General features: G+C 39.5%; 3 protein-coding genes across 4 annotated transcripts; all 3 read right to left on the bottom strand.

Annotated features, from left to right (window-relative positions):
* Nucleotides 1-1,051: 1,051 nt before the first annotated feature.
* LOC112728321 (uncharacterized) lies at nt 1,052-7,175 on the bottom strand. Of its 2 annotated transcripts, none has more exons than XM_025778402.3 (13): nt 6,778-7,175; nt 5,925-6,097; nt 5,585-5,688; nt 5,291-5,371; nt 4,929-5,032; nt 4,756-4,842; nt 4,388-4,590; nt 3,492-3,693; nt 3,333-3,383; nt 3,151-3,249; nt 3,000-3,059; nt 2,601-2,722; nt 1,052-2,365 (listed from the first exon to the last, which is right to left on the bottom strand). In XM_025778402.3, exons 1-13 carry the CDS (start codon nt 7,039-7,041, stop codon nt 1,234-1,236), a joined length of 2,682 nt encoding a protein of 893 aa, XP_025634187.1. In that variant the 5' UTR covers nt 7,042-7,175; the 3' UTR covers nt 1,052-1,233. The 2 variants fall into 2 exon arrangements, with proteins under 2 accessions (XP_025634187.1, XP_025634186.1); XM_025778401.3 differs by having other exon boundaries at nt 2,601-2,725.
* A 1,493-nt stretch (nt 7,176-8,668) lies between these two features.
* LOC140177376 (uncharacterized) lies at nt 8,669-9,801 on the bottom strand. Its single transcript, XM_072210472.1, has 2 exons — nt 9,173-9,801; nt 8,669-9,085 (listed from the first exon to the last, which is right to left on the bottom strand). Exons 1-2 carry the CDS (start codon nt 9,746-9,748, stop codon nt 8,897-8,899), a joined length of 765 nt encoding a protein of 254 aa, XP_072066573.1. The 5' UTR covers nt 9,749-9,801; the 3' UTR covers nt 8,669-8,896.
* A 10,041-nt stretch (nt 9,802-19,842) lies between these two features.
* LOC112728322 (peptidyl-prolyl cis-trans isomerase CYP18-1) lies at nt 19,843-23,644 on the bottom strand. The gene is made up of 5 exons (XM_025778403.3): nt 23,472-23,644; nt 23,275-23,349; nt 22,304-22,465; nt 20,454-20,612; nt 19,843-20,302 (listed from the first exon to the last, which is right to left on the bottom strand). Exons 1-5 carry the CDS (start codon nt 23,472-23,474, stop codon nt 20,219-20,221), a joined length of 483 nt encoding a protein of 160 aa, XP_025634188.1. The 5' UTR covers nt 23,475-23,644; the 3' UTR covers nt 19,843-20,218.
* Between the last annotated feature and the right edge of the window lie 54 nt (nt 23,645-23,698).

Consider the following 23,698-nt stretch of genomic DNA (forward strand, 5'->3'; position numbering starts at 1 on the left):
GAAATCTCTCAAAATTTCTTTGTTACAATAATTTCTAGAATATATATTCCTTATTTATTTAATTCATAAACAATTTCTTTATCGTGAACCCTTACTTGTTCTTTGACTTTTGATATAGCTAAAGCAATCTACGTGTATTATTAGTTTCAGTTTTCTAATAACTCTTGGCCCGTTAACTTTTACTCCTTTAGTTCCTACACTAGTAGCCTTTGACTTTAGGGTATGTCTTATTATTTTCATAATTTAATCAATCATGCATTCTTTTATTTTTTTTATTTTTTAGTCATAGCGTGAGCAATAGTGAACATTTCAAATGGCATCATTCTATATATATAAATACCATAATGTTTGAAATCATATATGAAATAATAAAACGTCCTTTAATTTGCTTGTCCGGGTTCATTGAGATTTGAGAATCTTAGTTATTATTATTGCCAGGGTTTGCATTATTCATAATTTTGATTTTTTATTTCCTTCTTGTGTGAAAAACTTTGTTACTATCCTTTGACTAATGACTACTCAATTTTGGGTATTGGGAATTTTCTTGCTCAGCCCACGCCGACCATCGTACATGGTCGGTTTCTACCACCTCCTAGGCTTCATGCAGGTTTTTACTTTTTAGGTTTAATAATGATCTATAACAGATTCATTAGGTTATTTTATACAAACTCCTATAGGAGTAACACCCTTACATAAATATATAAATATATAAAACTTAAGGTGTGTTCCATGTGCTTGTGTGAGGAATATTAGATGTCTAATAAGTCAACATAACATTTTTGTATGAATTGTACATTGATACAATATCTTGTTTATTATTAAATTTGGGGTAAAATTTATTTTACATAAGTTATAGTATATTTAATAGTGGAGAATTATGTATTGATTCAATGTAGGGGTTAAAAATAAATAAATACCAATTCTCTGCTATTGTGGCTAATGCTCTTAAGTCTTAACTTGTAAGATGTTTAATGTGCTAAATTCTAAATAAATGTGGTGAATTGTTGTCGAGTCTTCCAAGTTCCAATTATGAATACCATGTTCATAGACATTCATATTAACACATTTTCATTGAAATTTGAATGAAAGCTTATATACAATAAAATAGCCTAATGATAATTAGAGAGGAAAAATAGAAGAGATATTGGTGTTAGAAATGCAGAACCCTAAGAAGTAAGAATATACAACTTAGAACAAAATGAAGACTCATTGGATACACCCTATTCCCCACTACTATCCAACAGAATCTTCTTGAGTGGCTTCATCATCTTCATCCATGGAATCATTATCATCCTGCTTTTGATCCTCCTCATCATGCTCACCACCCTGAGTTTCTGCATCAGACATTGATCCATGTTTTGCATCAGCTATGTCATCATCGCCAGTGTCGCTGCAACTCTCAGTTTCCGAGTCAAATAGAGCCGCAACATTGTCTCTCTCTTGATTGGCAGAGCCTCCAGATTGCCCCCTTGAATCAGTAGCAACAATGCCAATCGTCTCGCTTTGTAGTTTTTGTTCATTATTTCTTCCGGCACCATCAGCATCTGAAGTAGGAGTGATCTGATTCTCGGCCACCATACCATTCGAATCATGCAATGGTCCAGAACTTGCATTGTTGTCTCTGGTTGGAGATTCATTATCTTCATGCACAGATGGAGCTGTGCTGCAAGCCCAACTACCGGCAACTTCGGAAGTTATAAGGTCTGCTGTTTGGATTGTGTCTCTGGCTTGTGTATCCTCGATGGTCTTTTGAGTGTCGACATGATTATTTGATTGCGAGTGATGTAAAACTTGCCTAGTAGTTGTTTGAACATGGTCTTCAGTTTCTTGTCCATTAACATCATCATCAAGCTGCATAGTGTCCCCAGCTAAAGCATCATTCCTGTTCAAATCGAAGTTCCGGTCACCACAATTTGCAGGACTTTCAGTCTCAACAACTCGCTCGGTGCATATGGCATCTCCCTCAATCATAGGTGCCGTGCCAACACCATCTATATTCGAACCGAATCCATCTCTAACACCATGGTCATGATCTGCACTGGTGAATTCGGCTTCTTGCGTATTTTGGCATTCTTCACTTCTTAAACCGCAGTCATGCTTCTCGGTGACACTGGCTTCATCGCTTGATGTTTCAACTTGATCTCTGTTAAGCTTCTGTGCAGAGTTAACAGATCCTGCCTTTGCAGCATTTTCTTTTTCTCTGGGTGATGTTCCACCCATGGCTCCATCCATATCAACTGATGTGTTGTCATAATTATCTTCATCTTCTAGAGTTCTCTGCATAGACTTTAGTTGCTCTTGTTGCTTAGCGAAAAGTACTTGTATCTCTGCGGTTGTAGAATAAAACGATCGTAGCTGTGTTTCCCTGCATCACAAATAGTTGTGGTTATTTAGTGATTGAGCTTCAGCCAAAGTGTATCAAATTATCATCACCATGAAGATTGAGGCAGAAGCATACATGTTGCATTAAAAAACAGCTACACCGTCAATCAGCATTTCACACTAAAAAAAAATCTACCATTCAACCCTTATATACATTATCCTATCGAGACTAGCCATGTCACCCATGATGAATATTAGCAATCATATAAAAACCTTACCGAAGCATAAGCCTTTCTCTGGCACCTTTTAACCTCCGTCTCTCAAAATCAAGATCTCGCATTGCAGCATTTATTTCAAGCTCAAGAACTGAAACTTTAGCCCACGCTTCTTCTCTAGCTACCTGCTAACAACAGCAACAAAGAAAGAAACTTCAGGTGGAAAAGAAATTAATCAGATGGAATGCTGAAGAAACAGATCTGCTATGGGATTCAGTATTCCTGGAACCATAAGCACTGTCAGCACAACTCATAGAATAACTTTGCATTCACATAGAAATGACATTAGGAAAAATAAGATAAGAACACAGGAATTACTGCAAAGCAGACATTATTTTCATAAATGGTTTTGTACCAAAAGCTATCTGTATTCTATACCATGAACTTCCTTTTCGTCTATACCTTTTCACTTTCAAGCTCTTTCTTTAAACTTCTTGTCTCCAGCTCAAGTTCTTCTACTCTCTGCTCATCAATCAGCAGAGAATTAGTTATTCGCAGCTAAACCAAAATATGGATAAGTAACATGAAACTCCATATAAAGTTATCTTTGTACCTTTTCACCATTTGCAGAGGCCAGCTGTTCTTCATGTAATTGTGTTTCCAACTGGCGAACTTTATTATCGGAGACAACCAACTTTTGCCTAGTATCCTCCTGCATTAGAAAAGGAATAACATTTGTAGTACATAAAATTTGGCACTAAGGCTTGGCTAACAGCATCAGCATCGTAGTCGTACCAGCTTGGACCTCAAGGTTTCAACCAGCGAAGAACTCTCCCTCTCTGACTCCTGCAACAGATCACAAGAAACCACCAGTAGGCAACTTAAACTTGACCCAAAAAGTAATTAAGATTTTTTTATTATTTTTTTTCAATATTAGTATCAAAACTTTCAAACCTGGAGCTTATTTATTGTTTCTTGTAGTTCTCTTTCTCTTCTTGACGCAGCATCAGAAAGTCGTTTTAATTCTTCCTGAGCCTCAGACTGAGCTCTATGAACTGCAGCCTTTAGATCATCTGCAGCCTTTTCTTGCTCTTCTTTTCGCTTAGTTTTCTCTTCATCTAATTGTTCCTTCAGTTCAGTAATATTTACCTTTTGACTGAGAGAGTTACCATATAGACCAACATAAATATTAGCACTTCAAATACCAGGAAAATAAATTTTAAAAAGAAATAAATATAGAAAACGAGCTCCAAAAGTGATTCAAAATTAGTTTAACAACTTCAACATAAAAAGACAGGCTGAACCATTTTGATAAGCTCTAATCAGAAGCCACTATAAATATCAATAAACTTGAATCAGGACAACCTGAAATTACTGGGGAAGGGGACGGGGATGGGAGTAGAGGTAGGGTACCCCACCGGGACTCGCAATATCCCCAGGAAGGTGGAATTTACTAAAATGTCATCACTTGTATAAAAAGTTATAAGTTATCATGGTGGATATTTAATATTTGTATTAGATTATGTTAAATTGTGTTTGGAACTTTGGATTATGTTGATTTATGTTAAACTTTGTTGAATTTTTGAAAGATTGTGTTATGAGTTGTGTTAAATTGTTTTAAAACAACTTTAAAGACAATACCCATGAATACCCGCGGATATCCGCCATCCTCGCGGAGACAATTAATCGGGGACCCGTGATGGGGATGGGGCGGGAATGGGGCATATTCATAAACGTGGATGGGGAGCATCACGGGTATCCATTGCCAGCCCAAGAAATTACATAATATGAAGTATTCATACCATTCAATATCTACATCAATGATAAATTCTGAATCCAACAACGCATACCTATGTATTATAGCATTTGCTTCAGCACATGACTGCATGTAAACACTAAGATTCTCATTAAGGTCTTCCAATGCATGTTTCTGTTCAGCAGATATTTTGTTAGCTTCTCCCAACTCCTTGTGTTTGAGATCGACCATTAGCTGTAACTCTTTCAATTGATCAAGGTAACCTTTTGCTACCGACTCTTTGACTGATTTCAGCTCCTAGAGAATGGATCATATATTAGGTAAGATATTGTAGGTTTTAAGCAACATGAATAAATAAGTTTAAATTAAGACAAAGATTTGTTCTGAAATCCATTAGATGCACAAATAGCCATTAAATATCACACTGGAAAAGTAAGTCATAAAATGAATGAAATTACGTACATTTTCATGAAGTTCAACAGCTGCACGATTTTCATTACGCAAGGTATCAATTAAAACAACTTGATTCTCCAATTGCTTTCTCAGTTCCTGGCAACAAGAACATTGGATAACTTAAAGAAAAAAAAAAGGTTTGCTTCACTCATTTATACTTCAATCCTTCAAAATTAACACACCGTGTTTGATCTTTGAAGGCTTCTGAAATCATCAAGAGATATAGGACCCTCAGGAGCACCAATGCCTAAACCCTTCAATCTCTTGTTTTCAGAAACGAACTCCTCTACATACAAGGGGGGAAAAGTTAAAGCAAAAAGAAAATCAGTATCAATCTCGATACAATATAACCTATACAATCGAATAAATTTGTCTCAAAGCAACATCCTGCAACAAAGCATAGCAAAATTATGACATTCATCACATATGAAGCTTTAATCTTTGACAAAATAGAGGTCTGAGTTCTGCTTATGAGCATTAACCAGAGTATAATGCAAGAATGACTAAGAATAGTATGTATGTGAGCTGCTAATCATAATGCTACCTGCTTTCCGTTTGGGAACTGCATTATCTGTTGTGGGAGTGGACACAACCACCTCTCGATATACAAAAGCATATGCAAGCTCTGTTAAGATAAGACAAAAGTTTTTCAATAGGGAAAGAGAACAAAAAAAGTTTCCTTTTGGAAAGAGAACAAAGATACATTGCAAATTCTAACAAATATCGATGCAAGTGTGTGTGTGTGTGTGTGTGATGAGAGTGAGTTGTACAATGGCGGGATTGGTATAAAAGATAAAATCGTAATAGAATCACTGAATTCCAAAGGAACTCATATTACCATGTTGAGGGGGAGCTGAAAATGATATAATATCTCCATGATGAACTTTTACAGCAGCACTATTCTTTTTCAATTTCTCCCAGTTCAGATAAGTTCCATTTGTGCTAAACAAAAAACAAAACATGAAGGGAGCAAGACAAATTCCAAATTAGACAACTTGCAGCACTTAAATACAAACTGACACATCTTCAACAGATTCAGAAAAAAAATTTAAAATGACTTGGCAATGGATGATACAACAAAAATAATAAATCTATACCACTAGGTGGGACAAGCTACATGTAAATTACACCTCGGTAGAATGCATGTAAAATAAATCCAAAAAAGAAATGGCAACAACCTCGTATCTTTCAAGAATACAGACATAGTGTCCTCCATATTTTCATTGGTAACCCTCATCCTATAAATTTTGCAATGGTTTGCACTAACAGAGTTGGAATCAATCTGGAAACGCACATCCTCCACCAATCGCCCAATGCAGTGCTCATCAGCAGTCAACAGAATATTTATTCCCTGCTTACAGTTCTCCCAGTCAGATGAAAATCAAACAATGCTGCAATTATTAAGATTGATGCTTCTATCAAAGAAAAAGCAAAGATTGTTATGTACCAAAAATTAACTAGTTCACCAAACAACCACAAAACTTTTATCTCCACAGCCCATGTGAAGTATGTTATTGGATCAAATGATACCACATTGTCCAATCATGAACCATGTCGATAGCAAAATCATTGAATAAGTGATATCTATACCCTTTATTTCCTTTTAAAGAGAAAAAAAGCTTTCCCTTATTGCATATAGTCCTACATATGAATCAGCTTCTTTCGTTTTCAAAATCATTTAATAAAAAATTACTTCTTAGACAATTCTAAAAAATTTAAAACAAAAAAGACTTTTTCGCCTATAATGTGAATAAATCCAAGTTCGCCTATAAGTTGAATACAAATAATCTGTAAAACCTACATGGCTAACTATACATTCAATTAAAAGTTATGCCTTTTCCCTTTCCATATTGTCCTACGTAATAGTAACTTACAAGTACATGGTTTTTATTTTTTACTTTGTATTTTCGAAACCAACAAGAAAAGTTAACCTTTTTTTTTTTCAAACAATTTGAGGAAATCCAAAAGTGCTATTCGAATTAAAGCTAAAGAAAAAGTGAATATAAGTAATGAGAGAAGGTTACGAGTTACCTGGGTTCTTTTGCGAGCATTGTTGGAAATGGCGGTGAGGACGCCCCAGACGTGAGGGTCGGGAGTGTTATGAAGTGGCTGGGTAGCGATTTTGGAAGCGACGGAGAGGATGAAGTCTCTAGGGTTCAATGGCGGTTGTTGCTGCTGCTGCTGCTGTTTCTGGATGGGTTCCGAAACGACGTCGTTGGGTGTAGAGGTAGGGAGATGAGGGACGGTGGTGTTGGGGGTGGTTTCTGGTTTGGCGTCATTCTCCTCTGTTGCCATTGAAGAGAGAGAGAAGAGAATTGGCGGGGAATTTGAAACCCTAGTTATGTAGTCACCTAATTTTGGTGGTAAAGTCAACACTGAATTGTGGTTGCTGGTTTAGTCAACACAGATGAACTGACTACTGAGCACTGAGTGATAAGTGATAACAAAGACTTGTAACTAATGGGAAATGCATTTTCTTAAATTTTGTTTTTAAAATATGATTTTTTTTATTTAATATTTTTTTTCATATATTTATTTTTGGTCTTATTTAAAAAATATATAATAAAAGATAATATTTTACAAAAAATATAAAAAAAATTGAAAAGATTCATTTACGTAAATAATGTTCTCTCATGTTCGTTCTACTAAAATGGATGGTTAATTTCAAGTTTTCAACAAAACCTCTGAATAAATAAATTTAACCTCTTGTAAACAATATTAGTCTTAAATACTTTTTAGTTTTTATTACATAAAAAATATTATATTCATTATTAACAAAATAAATTTTAACTCTTATTTTATTATATTTTATAGATGAAATTTAATAAAATATCCCGTTAAAAAGATAATAGCAAATCATTTTTTAAAAAATGTTATGCTCCTTACTCTGAGTAAAACCCCATAATGGCCCCTCAGATTGAGCCCGTGCACCAATGTTACCCTTGACTTTTGAAATGCTCTAATTGCACCCTTCAGATTGAGCTCCGTGCGAAATCCTGGTCCCTCTACCCAATTCCGGCGTGACTCAGCAGCCGGAGTGCTGAGCTGGCTGCTTATTGTCCACGTAGGCAGCCTTAAACGGCTAGCTGATGTGGAGGATCTTCAAAAAATGTCGAAATTCCCTAAAGTAGTCCCTGGTACCAATTATAAACCCTAAGTTGTTCTTCCCTCTTTCTATGTGTATTGGTTCGTCGTCCAACTCTCCCTCTTCTTCCCTGTTATTCTTCTTCGTCCTCTCCCGCCATGAGTGACAGTCAAGCTTCTCGTAGGTCGAATCGCTCATCTGCAACTGGAATCTGGAGAGGAAACAATGTGCGTGCCCGGCGTTCAGCAGTTCTAGAGTGGTGTGGTTGTGGGTGTAGGCCTGTCCTTCGGTGGTCAGGGACGGAGAGTCATCCTAATAAGCCGTTCTTCGGGTGTCCGAATTATAACGTGAGTGCAATTACTAGCTGAAATTTGGCTGAAATTTATAGTGTTGGTTACTTGAGGTAGTTGTTTGATAAGGTTGATGCTTGTTTGCAGACTAGTGGAAAGAATTGGTGTGGGTTATTTGTCTGGGCAGATTCGGCAAAGGATGAGGTGCCGCTGAAATCTGATGAAGAAGATGAGCAAGGTGGGATGAAGATGAACATTGCATGGAAGGTGGGCAAGCTGGAAGCAGATGTGAGAAATGTAAAGCTGATGGTCCAAGTGCTTGGTTTAGGGGTATTTATGTTAGTTGTGTTTGTGTTGATGTTACTGTTGAAGGTTTGATTAGGGTGAGAGTTGAAACACACAACCAGTGTAATCCAGTTTATGAATAATGTAATTGACATTAGATTGTTTTTGATATAATGAATGACTATTTGGTTTTGTTCTTGTAAACATAATTGATATGGATAAGCAACAGTAGGATGAGCTTACATAAGGCACAATTCATAACTGAATCACAATAAAAATAGTTCATATAAAATTCTGCAATAATGCATTGATGACAATAACAAGCCAAAAAATTCTGAGCATTGTTTCAGCTAGATTCCAGCAACTTAATTAGTATTTAAAAGTTGCAGAGGTGTCTATAAATCACCATGACCAAACAAAAGAGACTAAGATAATTGTTTCACAAAATATTACAATCTTTCATAATCTCAACCTAAAGCTAGGATCTGCATCACTTCTTTCTTGGCGGTTTGAACCCTGGGGTGGGTACAAACTTCAGGAAGTTGGCAAGCCTTGCTGCAGTTGCCTCACTAGCTCCCTCCATTGGATTGAATGATGCAGAGCCAGTTGGAGGAGGTGACCTTCTTCTAAGTGGCAGTTTCCCAGGTCTTGTAGGTGTGTTCCTGGTTTGTTCATGCTGCTGCAATATAGACAATATTTGACATAAAGCCTATAAAATAAGACAAGTAATAAAAACACATTACATGAAACATTATTAAACAAATACCTTTTGGGAGTTTTCAGCTTCAGAGTATGAGGGCTGAGACAAATCAATTTCAGCCTGCTGGACATCCATATCCACAAGAGTGGCAGGAGAAGGGGCAGATGCAGTAGCAGTTGCAGTAGCGGACGCTGTTGCAATTCCAGAGCCTGTAGCAGTAGCAGAGGCAGTTGCAGCTTGAGGTGCATTGGAAGTAGTTGTTGTAGCTGAAGCAGTGGCAGTTGCAGTGACATTCTGAGCAGCAGCCTTAGGGTCTTTAGCAGCAGCCTCCGCAGCTTTCTTCTTCTCAGCCTTTGCAGCTTCAGCCGCCTTCTTCTTCTGACACCCTCTTTTTGTATGACCTTTCTGCAAGCAATACTTGCAAGTGAATGGTCGTAGCTGTCTCTTCAGAGTGGTGGTTGACTTGGATTTCTTGCTAGAGTGACCCCCCTCATCCGCATCCTTCCTTCTCTTGGTTTGGAGCTGTCCAGGTTTCCTCTTAACCAAAGGTGCCAATGGTCTGTTGGCCTCAGATCTTTCCCATAATTGTTGGCCAGGTATAGGATTTATGTGGTGGGAGTAAGTGGCTTTGTAGGACTCCATTGTGAGGAGCTTGTGGCAGAAATCCTCAGGCCACTTGTTGACCCTTGCAATAGCAGCACATGCGTGCACACATGGGATTCCTGCAACACCATCATCAGCAATAACAAGTAGGTGCATAGTTAATTAGACTCACTAGGCAGAGTAATTTAATAATTAAGTAACAGTTAAAGACATTACCTGTTAGCATCCAAAACTGACAAGTACATAGCCTTTTCCCCAGATCCACTACATGGTGTGTAGGGTGTCCATGTACCTCGAACTTCTCGTATCCGGTGTCTCCAGCCCAGATTGGTTGCCATTGCCTAGATTCCTTCCTCAGCTTCTCCAGTCTGCTCTTGATCACTGGGGGAAGTATCCCCACATGATTATCCAACTTCACTTTATTTTTGGCCATCGTCCTCATTACGAACATCCTAACCTCTTCCAGCAGTGTGATTATAGGCTTCCTCCTAGCTTCCTTAATCTTTGCGTTGAATACTTCGCACGCATTGTTACAAATTGAGTCTAACTTTGGCTTGTGACTGAACTGAGATCTTGTCCAAGAATGTGTTGGCCACTTTTCTAGGTATGCCCATGCCTCCGGATTAAGCCTCTTTAACTTTTCCCTATGTTCCCTGAATTCCTCAAATGTTGTGGCTCGTGCACAATCCCATAGCAACCCTCTTAGCTCCAGATCTTTCCATTGCTTGTTGAAATTCTTCCACAAATGCCACACACAGAAACGGTGATGCACATTGGGCATCACCTCCTGTACAGCATTTATGAGTCCCTACAACACAGAGTGGATGCCAATAATAATTAACACAGATACAACAGAGAGAAGTATGTTGAATACATAGTTATATGCTCATCCATTTAGACCCTTACTTTTTTTATTTTCACCATACTAGACCCTCACTTTGTTAATTTTCACCATAATAGTCCCTGAGTTTCTAACAAAGGCACCATAATTGTCCCTAACTTTTACTATCGTGCATCTACAGTAGTCCTACTCAGATATCAGCAAGCCTCTTACAGATCAAGGATATTGTAACACAGTGATGCAAATAAACTGGAAACTAAATTAGAAAGGATTAGCAGTAGTGTACCTTTTGCATGTCGGATATGAAACACCAATCATGTGTCTTGTAATCTCCCAAATCTGCGTGCAGTAGTTCCAGGAACCATTTCCAGTTGGCAGTGTTTTCAACTTCTACAACTGCCCAAGCAATGACATATATGTGGTGGTTTGCATCCTGCCCAATAGCTGAGAGAATCTGCCCTCCAAAGACAGTTTTCAGGAAAGCACCATCAAGTCCAATGAGTGGACGACATCCTGCCTTAAATCCATTCTTGCAGCCACTTAAACACACATACATTTTCTCAAATATCACATCACCGTTTGGCTGTGGGATGGTGCAAATTTCGACAGTTGAACCCGGGTTTGTCTTCAGCAGTGTCTCCCCATAGTCCCTCACCATTGCATACTGAGCCTTTTCATCACCATATACAAGGTTTCTAGCATCAGACAGTGCCCTAGAGATCGAGTTCCTATTCAATGACAGATCATACTTGGTCTTGAAGAAGGTGTTTGCATCACAATGCCTGAAGTTGGGATACTTTCTGACTTTCTTCACCAGCTTACTAGCAACCCAGTTACGATTGGCTGCTCTGTTCTTATCCTCCCTTGCACAGCTATGATCATCTCTGAAAGTCTTCACTTGCCAGCAAGTATCGTCTCGGTCCTTGGAAGCAAAGATGACCCAACCACATTCCTTCACCTTGCAAACTGCCCTAAGCCTATTCCTATCATTTTTATTGAACCGAATACGCCTTCCCTCCTGGATGGTGTACTCCCTAACAGCCTCTTTGAAATCCCACTTTGTATTAAACTTCATTCCAACCTCCAAGTGAAGCTCCCCGAACCTAGCCCCCTCTCTAAAAACAGGAAACACCTCATCAGACTCGGTCTCCTCTTCTAGTTCGTCTTCAGAATTGGGTGGGGTTTTCATCTCCAATGAATGCCAAGAGTTGGCACCATCAGAATCAGTCCCAGGATCGTATGCATCATAATCATCATTCTTATCAGTTCCAACTTTTCCAAAATCCACTTCAATATCAGAATTACCCTCCACATAAGCATCTTCATCAACACAAATCTTCTCCTTCATCTTATTCTTTCCCTTACCCTTATCCTGTGAAGCACTCCCCTTACTTGTTTTCTTCTTACCCTTTACCTTAGGTGAAGGAACAGGGTCCGCAACACATGAATCAGATGAGCTGTCTTCCCTTACTGGTTTATAGGGCTCATCTTCTGAACTATCATCAGTTTTAGAGGACTCCTCATCAGATGACATCAACATCACTGGGATCTTGCTACGCTGCCCTCTTTTCTGAGCCTTTGTGCCTCCTATCCTAGTGGCAGACCTGAGGCAATACCTCCTATGAACTTTTGTTTGACTTGGTTTCGAGGTGTTCTTGGCCTTCTTTTTAACTTTTTGTTCAGACGGCACCTTAACTGATGCTTTTACCCCTTCCTCTCTAGGTCGACTCACATTAGCAGTAGGATTCTTTCCATGATTTGGCCTAGAACCATCATCTGGGGCAGCTGCAACATTTTCCTTAGCTTGAGTCCCAAGGTCCCTTACTTGATCATCAATGTATACCATAACCTCCTCCCCTTCTATCAGTTCAGGTGACGAAACCTGATGTTCAATGTAGATATCAACAAGGCCGGCATTCTGTGAACCCATCTCACACATCTCTCTTAGGTCTGCATCACTATTTAACTTCCTCAATCCCTCCCCTATGCTCTTTCCAGGTACAAGCCACCAGACTTCCTTCATTCTGTCATAACCTAGCTCCTTATAATAGTTTCTCAGGTAAAATACATCCAACCTATCCACCTCAACATCACCTACGCAGTTTCTGTTGTCCGGATAGTAACCAATCTTTCCATCCACGCCCTTCTCAAAACTTCCTCCATGATGAAACATAATGTCCAGTACTTCATCCATCTGCTAGATAAGTTAACAAACAAATTAAACACATGCAACCTTTCTTTGAGGAAGAAAAAAAACAGAGCAAACCAAACCCCTGCCTAACAACGTAACCACAAAAACCTAACAACACAGAAATCTAAACAAGACACCAAACGAATATCAACTCTGCTTCAATCAAGACACCACGTGAACATCCATCAGTGAAAACCAAAAAAAAAAAATTTAAACTTCAACTACACATTCTGTATTACTAACCTTGTTGTAGCTGACGATGACGATAGCCTCTGCTTCAACCACTTCGTACCTGTGGCGTACTTCCTTCTCCTGGCAATGAACTCACTCAAGCAATAGCCAGAAAGTGCCCTAATGTCACACCATTCTCTGGACGACAGCGAGAGGAAACGTTTGAAGAGAAGTAGGAGAAAGCCTAACGAATGATCAACCCCCTCCCCAAGCAACGTTTCAATTCCCCTCCAAGGCAAAACAACGTCGTGTTGATTCATTAAGGCCATCCACGCAAAACGGCGCCGTTTAAGGCTGCCTACATGGACAATAAACAGCCAGCTCAGCGCTCCGGCTGCTGAGTCACGCCGGAATTGGGTGGAGGGACCAGGATTTCGCACGGAGCTCAATCTGAAGGGTGCAATTAGAGCATTTCGAAAGTCAAGGGTAACATTGGTGCACGGACTCAATCTTTTTTTTTGGTGACTTAAAAGAAAATAAACAAAAACTAAGAAAGAAAAAAAAAACAAGAAACTGCTTAAGAAAGGCAGTCCCGCTGAATACTACTCTCAAACTCCTTCCAAGGCAATGGAAGCTCCACTTGGGGAGAAATAGTCCTCATTGCAGTCTTTGCCATGATGTCTGCTACTGTATTTGCATCTCTCAAGATCAACCGAAGATCAGCACGCCATTTCCAAGACATGATATCTCGGATTTTTAACACCAAAGGATCAATAAACCCAGAGCAATCTTGTAAATTATTGACAATAGTAAAAGCCTCCACACAGTCTGTCTCACATATAATGTCTCTTTGTCCCGAGTCCCATGCTAAAAGAAAGCCTCTCCAAATAGCAAACAACTCTCCTTGCAAAATGCTACGACTCTCAATTGTTCCCAGACAGCCTCGTTGCCACCTTCCCTTCCAATCTCTGCTAACACAAGCAAAACCAACTCGAGCACCACTGCTAGGATAGCTAGCATCACAATTAATCTTAAAGGTACCCACTGAGGGGGGAATCCAAGAGCCACTAATGGTTGAGGGGATAGATAGTCGTTGCAACTCAAAAATATTTCGGAGCTCCTTTTCTAAGGACAAAGCCATACCAATCACCTTGTCTGTGGTCCAATGCTCGTGAGGATGAAAGATCTCGTTATTTCTCGAACACCAAATCCACCAGAGACCAGAAAAGAATCTAAAGGGGCGCTGTTTGCTATTATGTAAGAACCAACTCATCAAATCCACTGGTTGATCGGAGATCCCTAAAGCTTGCCAAACAAGTTGGACTTTTGGACAATCCCGAATACAATGTAAAACTGACTCCTGACTTGAGAAACATCGTGGACAGCTATCCGTGTGCGAAATGCCCCTTCTAAAACGAAATGCAGCAGTAGGAAGAGCCTCCCGAAGACATAGCCAGGCCAAAAATTTGTGCTTTTTCGGAACATGTTGACGCCAAAGCCAAAGCCAATTACCCCTATCCTCCCAACTAAACATATTCTTACTGAGCCATAAATAACCACTATGAGCATCATAAACCTTTGAGGCCGCACCAGTCCAACCCCAACCGACCTCTGAACCAGCTTGAACATCTGGGTTGTAAGAGTTAATGTTGCTCTGCAGAGACTGATTCAGAGGAGAATAGATATTCTCAAGGTTCCACTGTCCAGATGACCAAAGGTCCAAGATCCTGAGATCCGAATCAGAAATGTGAACATAATCCATCTCCTGACACAGTCGCCCCTCTCTTCTCCATTTAGAAAACCAAAAGTTCTGTTCCAAATCCCCAATGCACCAACTAAAACCTTCCTTTAGGATATCCCAAGCTCGACATATACTCTTCCAAACATAAGATCCCCTTCCTCGAGACTGACTAAAACAATCATCCTTAGAAGAATGGTATTTTTCCGTCAACAGTTGAACCCATAGCTTGTTGGGATGGTGAAAAAGTTGCCAAACTAGTTTTCCAAGAAGAGCAATATTGGCACAAAAAGGATCTCTAATTCCTAGACCTCCAAACTTCTTAGGAGTGACCAACACTTTCCAGTTAACTAGATTCAGGCCTCTACCATCAGCTTGACCCTTCCATAGAAAGTTTCGCATCATGGATTCTATCTTATTAGTTACCCCTTTAGGGAAGAGAGATACTTGCATGCGATAAGTAGGAATCGCAGTCACTACCGAGTTGAGCAAACAGAGTCTGCCTGCCTTATTAAGCAATCTTCCTTTCCAGCTGGCTAGCCTTCCCCGAATCTTGTCCAAAACATCGTTGAAAGTTGCGCGTGTCACCCGAGAGTGATTAAGGTTCACCCCTAAATACTTGCCCAAGTTCTGAACGAATCTGATGAAGGAGACTCCAGTGAAAATCTCTTTTCTTGTCGCTGAAACATTCCTGGAGCATAGCTCTTTAGATTTTTCCACATTAACCTTCATCCCAGAGGCTCTGCAGAAATTTTCCAAAGCTACCATTACAGTTTGAACTTGCTGTTTTTCAGCTTTACAGAAAAGAAGCAAATCATCGGCAAACATCAAATGAGAAATTCTTGGACCCCCTCTAGAAACCGCAACTGGCTTCCACAAGCCCTTATCAACTTGCTGATTAATAGAACATGACAATCTCTCCATACACAACACAAACAGATACGGTGATATAGGATCTCCTTGCCTAAGACCCCTGCTCGGAGTAAAGCTATTTAATCTATCCCCATTCCAGAGGATAGACAGTGAGGAAGCAGTGACACAACGCATAATCAGATTGACTGTCGGAGGAGGAAAGCCAAAACTCACCAGGGTTTGTTTCAGAAATCCCCAATCCACTCTATCGTACGCTTTCTCCAAATCAATCTTAAAGGCCAGGGTGCCTTTCTTTGACTTTGTCTTCTTCATGAAATTGAGAACCTCTTGTGCTACAATGATGTTGTCAGGGGTTCCTCTCCCCGGGATAAACCCTCCTTGAAGGGGCCCAATAATCTCTTTGAGATGAGGACGAAGTCTATTGACCAGGACCTTCGTTATAACTTTGTAAACCACATTACAGAGACTAATTGGTCGGAAATCCTTCATGGAAACCGGGTTTTCTACCTTCGGAATAAGAACCACAAGAGTTTCCATCATCCTTGGATCCATATCCAAACCAGAGAACGCATGACGAACCATAGTCCAAACATCAAAACCAACAATCTTCCAGTATTCTTTAAAGAAGAAAGCCTGAAACCCATCAGGGCCCGGCGCCTTAAAAGAATGCATACTGAAAACAGCCGACTTAACTTCTTCCAGAGTAACTGGCGCTGTGAGGCTACAACAGGCTTCATCATTCAGGGAAGGCAGCGGCACATCACCAAGACAACCTAAGTCTACATCCTCCGACTGGCAGAATAGGCGTTTATAGAAGGATTCAGCTTCCCTTCTAAGGACATCCGGGTCCGTTTCCCACACCCCGTCTTGAAGAAAGAGACCATGAATCTTATTATGCTTTCTCCGCACAAGAGTCTGGACATGAAAGAACTTGGTATTTCTATCCCCAAATTTTACCCACTGCTCTCTGGATTTTTGAAACCATAGAAGTTCCTCCTGCACAAGCGTGTTATTAAATTCCTCAATCAGCTGTTTTTCTTTTTGCCGCATTGACAAATCTTCCATTACTTCAAGTCGCTTCTGAAGAAAATTAATCTGTCTCTCCAATTTGCATTTTCTAATGAAAATATTGCCGAACACTTTAGAATTAAACTCCAAAGAGTTCTTCTGCACTTCTGAAAGCTTGCCATGCATCTCTCTGTAGCCAGCCTGCCATGACTGGTTCACAATATTTCTGTACCCCGGATGAGTTGCCCAAGCTGCAATAAACCGAAAAGGTCTATTCTTTTTCGGTTGGGGACGACCTGTACAGCGTACTAGGATAGGACAATGATCAGATTGAAGCCTATTTAAAATTTCTGCGTAAGCCTCTGGAAAGAGAGATAGCCAGCCACTATTGATACAAACCCGGTCAAGTTTTTTCGCCACCTCAACACCATTTTTAACCCTTCTGTACCAAGAAAATTGTCTTCCAATAGTCTTCAAGTCAAACAGATTACTATCCCCTAGAGAGGCAGCAAGCCGATCTGCATGATGACTCGAGAAGAGGCAACCCTTAGATTCATGAGAGAATAGTACTTCATTAAAATCACCAAGAACAATCCATGGCCCGCAGAAAGACGAAGACTGAGTAACAAGATAATCCCATAGCAAAACTCTGGTATTAAATTGAGGACTACCATAGATACCACTGCACCTCCAAATCACATTATTTACCTGAACCTCAATTGTAACACACTGATCGAAAGCATCAACCCATTTACAGTGAACACCCTGTATTGCAGAAAGTAACCAAATACCCCCCTTGTGTCCTGACGCCTCCACTATACCAATAGGGTGATAACCAAGTCTTTCCCAGAACATTTTCAAGTGTTGAAAAGGACAGTGAGTTTCAACCACAATAAAAATTACAGGTTTAAATTTCCTAACCAGCTCTTTACAATTCACCCGGGCTAACTTATTAGAAGCACCCCTAATATTCCAAGCTATTATATTTAAACTATCCATAATATAAAATATAAAAATATAAAACAAGGAAATCAAAGTGCTTCACCAACCTCCAACCGAGGCTTGCCCAGCGGAAGTGACTCCCGTGACCTTCAGGTTTGCCAGATCTCCCTGGAATATCTCCTTAATCCCGCCTACCAACGCAGTAACAGCCGGCAATGCGCCTTCCTTCTCCAATGGAACCGCCACGGTAACACCCTCCTTCACGGTTGCAGGAAGACATGACGATGCTTCCACCACCGTGCCTCCATTCTTCTCAACTGGCGAGCTCTGTAGGGACCCCGGCCTTGGTCGTTTCCGGAGAGAGGACCCGCAAGGCACTGGGGTGTATCGGGTTGAGTAGATCGACGTCTCACCAACACGGGAAGCGCTGTGTCCGACCTTGACTCGTGACCCGACCCTAGCACGATAGGAGCTTGATCCATTCGTGTGAGAGAAGTGAATGGTGGGCCTGATTACTCTACCCGAATCGATTCTGGATTGAATGCCTCTTTGGACCTTGTTAGATTGCTTCTGACCCAGCTTGGTTTTACCTTTCCTCACAACTTGCTCCCAGCCTGGTTCATCATGCATGCAAGCCTCCTCAACATTATTTCCTTCCAAATTATTAGCCTCCAAATCTTCTTGCAAATTCGATGCAGGATTCTCGCCAGTAACGCCACCTACCACATTAGGTTCTACTTCATTTGAATTGTGAATTTTGGTCTCAGGATGTGGCACTGCCTTTGTACCATCCCGTGGCTTGGTGGCATCGGAATCAACACTCTTTCCTTCCCTAGAGTCTCTACCCAAGCACTGTGCCATATCGTGACCATAACGTGCACAAGAATTACAAATTAAATTTAAACTTTCATACTCCACTACATGAGTTACGCCTTCCACAATGATATGCTTGATCACTGGCAGTCCTAAATTTATTTGAACACATACTCGGGCATATCGTCCTCTCTCAGCCAATTTAGTGGCTAAGTCCACTTTGATGGGAACTCCTATTGCAGAAGCAATACGCATCATGGCCTGTTCCTGATAGCACCAGATTGGGAGCCCCGAAATCCGAACCCATACAAGCGTAGACCCGAAGGATTGCTCACATGGCCGAAAATCTATATCCCACAGTTTTACAGCAACATAGTGCCCCTCAATCAACCACGGGCCACCAAGCATGACCTTCTCACGATCTTCACATGCATCGAATTTTACCATGAAGTACCCAAACCCCACATCAAGCAGATCAAAGCCACCTTTGATGCGCCAAACCATCCGAAGCTTGTGTGAAAGAGCTGTGTAACTATAATTTTTATCAAGAACCTTAATCACTAAAGCTTCTCGATAAGGCTCTGCCAAACAAAGCTTGGCTTCTTCAGTGAAGTTTACACATGGAGGTTGGGAATCGCCCTGTTTGCCCACCACCGTGGCTATACTATCCCCAGATAGAGATCCTGCAAGTGCAAACGCCTTCGATTTCTCTGGACCAATGACTTTATCTCTAAAGGAGATCTTTGTAGGATTTGAAAAACCCCCTCGTGAAAAACCCTCCTTGACACCGGATGCACCCCCACCCACACTCTCCCCCTTATCTCTTCCGACGGCATGGCCGCCATCCTCACTGTGTTTCGCCCTCAAACACTCGTTCCCGCTCTCTCCTTCTCTCATTCTCTCTGAGTACGGAGTACGTACTCTTTCTCTGCTAGGATTTTCAGTCCCGCTCGTGCACGGACTCAATCTAAGGGACCATTATGGGGTTTCACTCACTCTACGTAGAATAAATTAACATTCTTCTATTAATAAATATCCCTACCATGTGTTATTCAAAGTTATTGAAAACAAGGACTTGATTTCATAGTTTATAAAAAATTATAAAAACAAAACTAAATAATAAAAATAAAAACCAATTAAAATTGTCTGCTTGATAAATATCTTTAGAATATTTTTAGTTAAACCATAAATTTATCTTTAGTTGGGAAAAATATGGGATAAATTCTTTGTTTTTTTTACAAAATTCATCCGTATACAATTTTTTTCCTTTGAATGAAGAAAATGATTTTTCTTCTAAAAAAATCTGAATGACAAAGTAATAGGGAATAAATTTTTAGATAAAGATAAATTCATTGCTTTCAAATATTAATAGACAATTGTATTCCTTATATTATTTTTTTTAGTCCTGAATAAAACTTCCTTTTGTATATATATAGTTTTTCTTTCCTACTAAACCTTTTTAAATTATGCCAACGAGTGATTCAGCTTCGATTCACAAAATTCCAAAGCAGATCTATCATTAAGATAACTCTATTCTAATCATGTTTGACATTACATATACAAATCTCTATAGCCTCTTTCATTAATCTTTGTACAAGTTTGCTTGGTGATGCAAACAAGATGAGATTGTAACACTTAAAAGCCATGGACATTCCATATAAAAGAAGAAAATAAGAGAAAGACACACAATACAAGAGAATCTTGGTCCTAAACATTACAGAAACATGATCATTTTTACACTAATCCTTGAAAAATGTATCTATCGACATGCCTTTGTTCATATCTCACAAACATGTTAATTAACTCGATGCACAATTTACTTCTGTATTTCTCTTAATCAGAGGTCAAGAAATTGGTTAAAATTGAGTATTTAAGAATTCCCTTTACCCTCCCTATTCTTGTAATAAGAACTGCTGAGACAAGTTTAACCACTTAACCAGCAAGCGGATTAGCATGTATCGTGACTCGATTGAGCCTAATCTCGGCAAGTGGACGGTCCCCTGCTCCTGTTTGAGTCTGCACAACATAAATGTTAAGTATATATTAATAATTGTTTACCATGATTTGCTTTTCTGAGTTGAGTTTTCTATCAAGCCAAGATGATATAAGTTGAAGGCTAAGCCTTAGCTTCTACAAGCAAATTTGCAGTGGCATAAGAATCAGGTACCTTCTCCATGAGATCAAGAACTTCAAATCCATGGATTACTCTGCCAAATACTGTATAAAGTCCATTTAAATGTGGCTGCTTTGCATAAGTTATGAAGAACTGGCTTCCATTAGTGTTTGGACCACTGTTAGCCATTGCCAATATTCCTCTTGCATTGTGCTGGAATATAGAAAAGGGCAATGTGTTGGCCATTGTAATCATGCTTTGAAGAGAAATGTCAATAATTAGCATTCAATATATAAATCACAAATGCCCCACTATGTTTATGTCAACCCCCAAAAAAACATGTCAAAACAGGTACCTGTGGGAATTATCCATGACGAAAATCTAAATGGAGACCCAGAACCCCAACAGGGATGGGACCTCCCCGTGAATAAACAGAGAAGGGGACGGGAACAGGGGCAGAGGTACCCACCCAATGGATAGTGCTTAAATGGGGACTCGCAAAATCCCCACGGAAGGGAATCCGCCTCCACGAATATTTAATGGATACCCGTGGGGGCAGGTACCCCTCTCATGCTTCCCCATCCACGTTTATGAATATGCCCCCATTCCCTCCCCATCCCCATCACGGGTCCCTGATTAATTGTCTCCGCGAGGATGGCGGATATCCGCGGGTATTCCTGGGTATTGTCTTTAAAGTGTTTTTAAAACAATTTAACACTAAACTCATGACACAATCTTTCAAAAATTCAACAAAGTTTAACACAAAACAACACAATCCAAAGTTCCAAACACAATTAACATAATCTAATACAAATATTAAATATCTACCATGATAACTTATAACTTTTTATATAAGTGATGACATTTTAGTAAATTCCACCTTCTCGGGGATATTGGGAGTCCCCGTGGGGTATTCTACCTCTACCCCCATCCCCGTCCCCATTTATTCACGGGGCGGATTCCCTTCCTCATGGGGATTTCACGAGTCCCCATTTAACCCCCCATCGCGGGTAATCCCCGTGGGTACCCGCTTCCATGGATATTTTTGTCATCTCTTTATGGGATGGCAATGGTCCCCGCCCCCCCGTCCCCATTAAGAGAAATGCACCCCCGTCCCCTCCTCATCCCCATTTATTTGTCTCTGGTGGGAAGACGGATATCCGCGGGTATTCACGGATATTAATTGAAAATTTTGAAAATAATAATCTAAAAAAAAAAAAAACCATAACATAATAATTAACAATCATAACATAAACCAATCCAACTTACACAACTATCCATAATACATTCATTATAAAAAAATAATATCATTTAAAAGAAAATAACATAAAGCTCCATCTTGTATTCTAATTTCCAAGAATTCAATTTATATCAATTATGGGGCATTTGGTAATTTCACATCTTGCGGAGATTTCACGAAAGTAACTGTATTTCAAGTATACAATATAACAACTATATTTCATACACCTAAACATTGAAGGTCTTGATAAGCTAAGGGAAGCCAACTAGGTTATGACTTTTTCAAATATGATAAAAGTTGTAAGAAATAAGCCTTGAACAAGAAGAAATTGCTTGAAGTAATGTTAACAAGTCACTTTGCACAAACTTTCTCCTATGGATCCTATTGCTAACAGTATATCTCCGTTGTAACCTTAATATCATCAAACATAGATGGTATTATCTATGTCCTTTGATAGGAAACACAAAAAATGAAGTACTTAGTAATGTTCGATTCATCATAAGATCACAAAATACGCCATTTCTACAACCGAATTCTATAGTTCCAACATTAGCATTGAGATTTAAACTCAAAACAAGTAAAACAGATTGACAACATGAAGCAAAAGGAAAGCATAACACCAATGGCATAGCTTCACAGTAATTAGCACAGAGCCTGAACTTACCTTAAGAGATTCCCTAATCTCATCATTGAATTTCTTTCCCCATATGCTGGTACCCCCTTTCCCGGTACCGGTTGGGTCTCCCCCTTGAATCATGAAACCTTTGATGTTGCGGTGAAATATAGTCCCATCATAATAACCACTCCCACACAATGCTAAAAAGTTCTGAATAAATAAAAAAAAACATAAAACCCACAATATTTGAAATTGTTAGGTCACAGCATCCTTCAACAAAAACAACCAATTATCACCTTCACCTCATGCAAGAACAAAATTGGCTATCCTTAAGTCTAAACTATCATTATTAAACTTCACAAACACAAGTGACACGGAGGTAGTTTCATTCACAATAACTTCTTAAATGATTGCGCGATATTACACACGACACCCATTGATTTGTCATGCCAATACTAACCTCCCCCTTAGGGAAGGTTTGATTCATGGAATATTTTTGCATTCTTGAAAATTTTGCATGGGAAAAAGAGTTTAATTTTGGTATATCGACGACGTTAAACTTCTAGACACCAAGATAGTTGTCCAATCACATCCTTCTTTTTTGGATGACCATTCATGGAGTCAATGTAAAAGGTAGTGACTTTTGCTACCATGATGTTACATAATTGGATGATGCACGTATGAAACATCCTTACACTACATCAAAATTAACTTCTTGGAAAAAAATTCCGAGATAAGATTTTCAGTAGGTAAAAAGTGAAAAAACCTCAGTATCGTGCTTATTTTACAAATAAAAGTCTGTATTGTGTAATATCACCTATCCTTATGAGAGAGTTCAGTGCAATCTACCCTTAAATAAATTGGTTACTTTCTCTAAATTCTCTATCAGCAACTCGAAACTTGGAACTTGTTTATAGCAAAATAAGTATCAAATAGCGTGAACCAGCAAATTGTGATTAATCTTACTAAAACTAAGACAGGAAAGGAACACAAATTGAAGGGGTTGAAAGGGTAGTTACCTCAGAAGTTTTTGGGACCTCATCACAGAAGATTTCGCACTTGATGTCTCCTAGATTTGTGTGCAGAGTCACCGACTGAAATAAACAGTTTCAACAACAACCAAAGTGAGTGAGATTCACATTCACATAATATATATAACTATGCACGCACGCACGCAAGGTGTTCGACGAAAGTACTCCAAGTTATTACAACTCACCATTTTGTGTGAAATGTTTGAGAAGATGAAAATCACGGCAAAACGAGACCTGGGATTGGGAAGTTTTCAACTTTCAATGCGCTATGAACTATCAAGCGCTGGTGCTACTCCGATAGCCAGTTGCTAGATTCTTCTGGAACTAATATTCGATTTTTTTTTTCATTTTTCATTTTTGGACATGTTCTTGTTTTTCTACTTTTTGGGGGAATGATTTGGGCTTCTCGTTT

This window comes from Arachis hypogaea, chromosome 12 (assembly GCF_003086295.3).
Source record: "Arachis hypogaea cultivar Tifrunner chromosome 12, arahy.Tifrunner.gnm2.J5K5, whole genome shotgun sequence".
Lineage (NCBI taxonomy): Eukaryota > Viridiplantae > Streptophyta > Magnoliopsida > Fabales > Fabaceae > Arachis > Arachis hypogaea.

What these genes read in the sequence shown, in the direction of transcription:
- LOC140177376 (XM_072210472.1), bottom strand. Translation starts at nt 9,748, where the DNA reads ATGGAGTCCTACAAAGCCACTTACTCCCACCACATAAATCCTATACCT. An exon ending in AAGCTGAAAACTCCCAAAAG is followed by an intron (nt 9,086 to 9,172) that starts GTATTTGTTTAA and finishes TCTATATTGCAG; the next exon opens with CAGCATGAACAAACCAGGAA.
- LOC112728321 (XM_025778401.3), bottom strand. Translation starts at nt 7,041, where the DNA reads ATGGCAACAGAGGAGAATGACGCCAAACCAGAAACCACCCCCAACACC. An exon ending in AAACCTTGAGGTCCAAGCTG is followed by an intron (nt 3,250 to 3,332) that starts GTACGACTACGA and finishes TTTCTAATGCAG; the next exon opens with GAGGATACTAGGCAAAAGTT. An exon ending in AAGAGCTTGAAAGTGAAAAG is followed by an intron (nt 2,726 to 2,999) that starts GTATAGACGAAA and finishes TGCTGTTGTTAG; the next exon opens with CAGGTAGCTAGAGAAGAAGC.
- LOC112728322 (XM_025778403.3), bottom strand. An exon ending in AGATTAGGGAATCTCTTAAG is followed by an intron (nt 20,613 to 22,303) that starts GTAAGTTCAGGC and finishes TCTATATTCCAG; the next exon opens with CACAATGCAAGAGGAATATT. An exon ending in TTCTTGATCTCATGGAGAAG is followed by an intron (nt 20,303 to 20,453) that starts GTACCTGATTCT and finishes TATGTTGTGCAG; the next exon opens with ACTCAAACAGGAGCAGGGGA.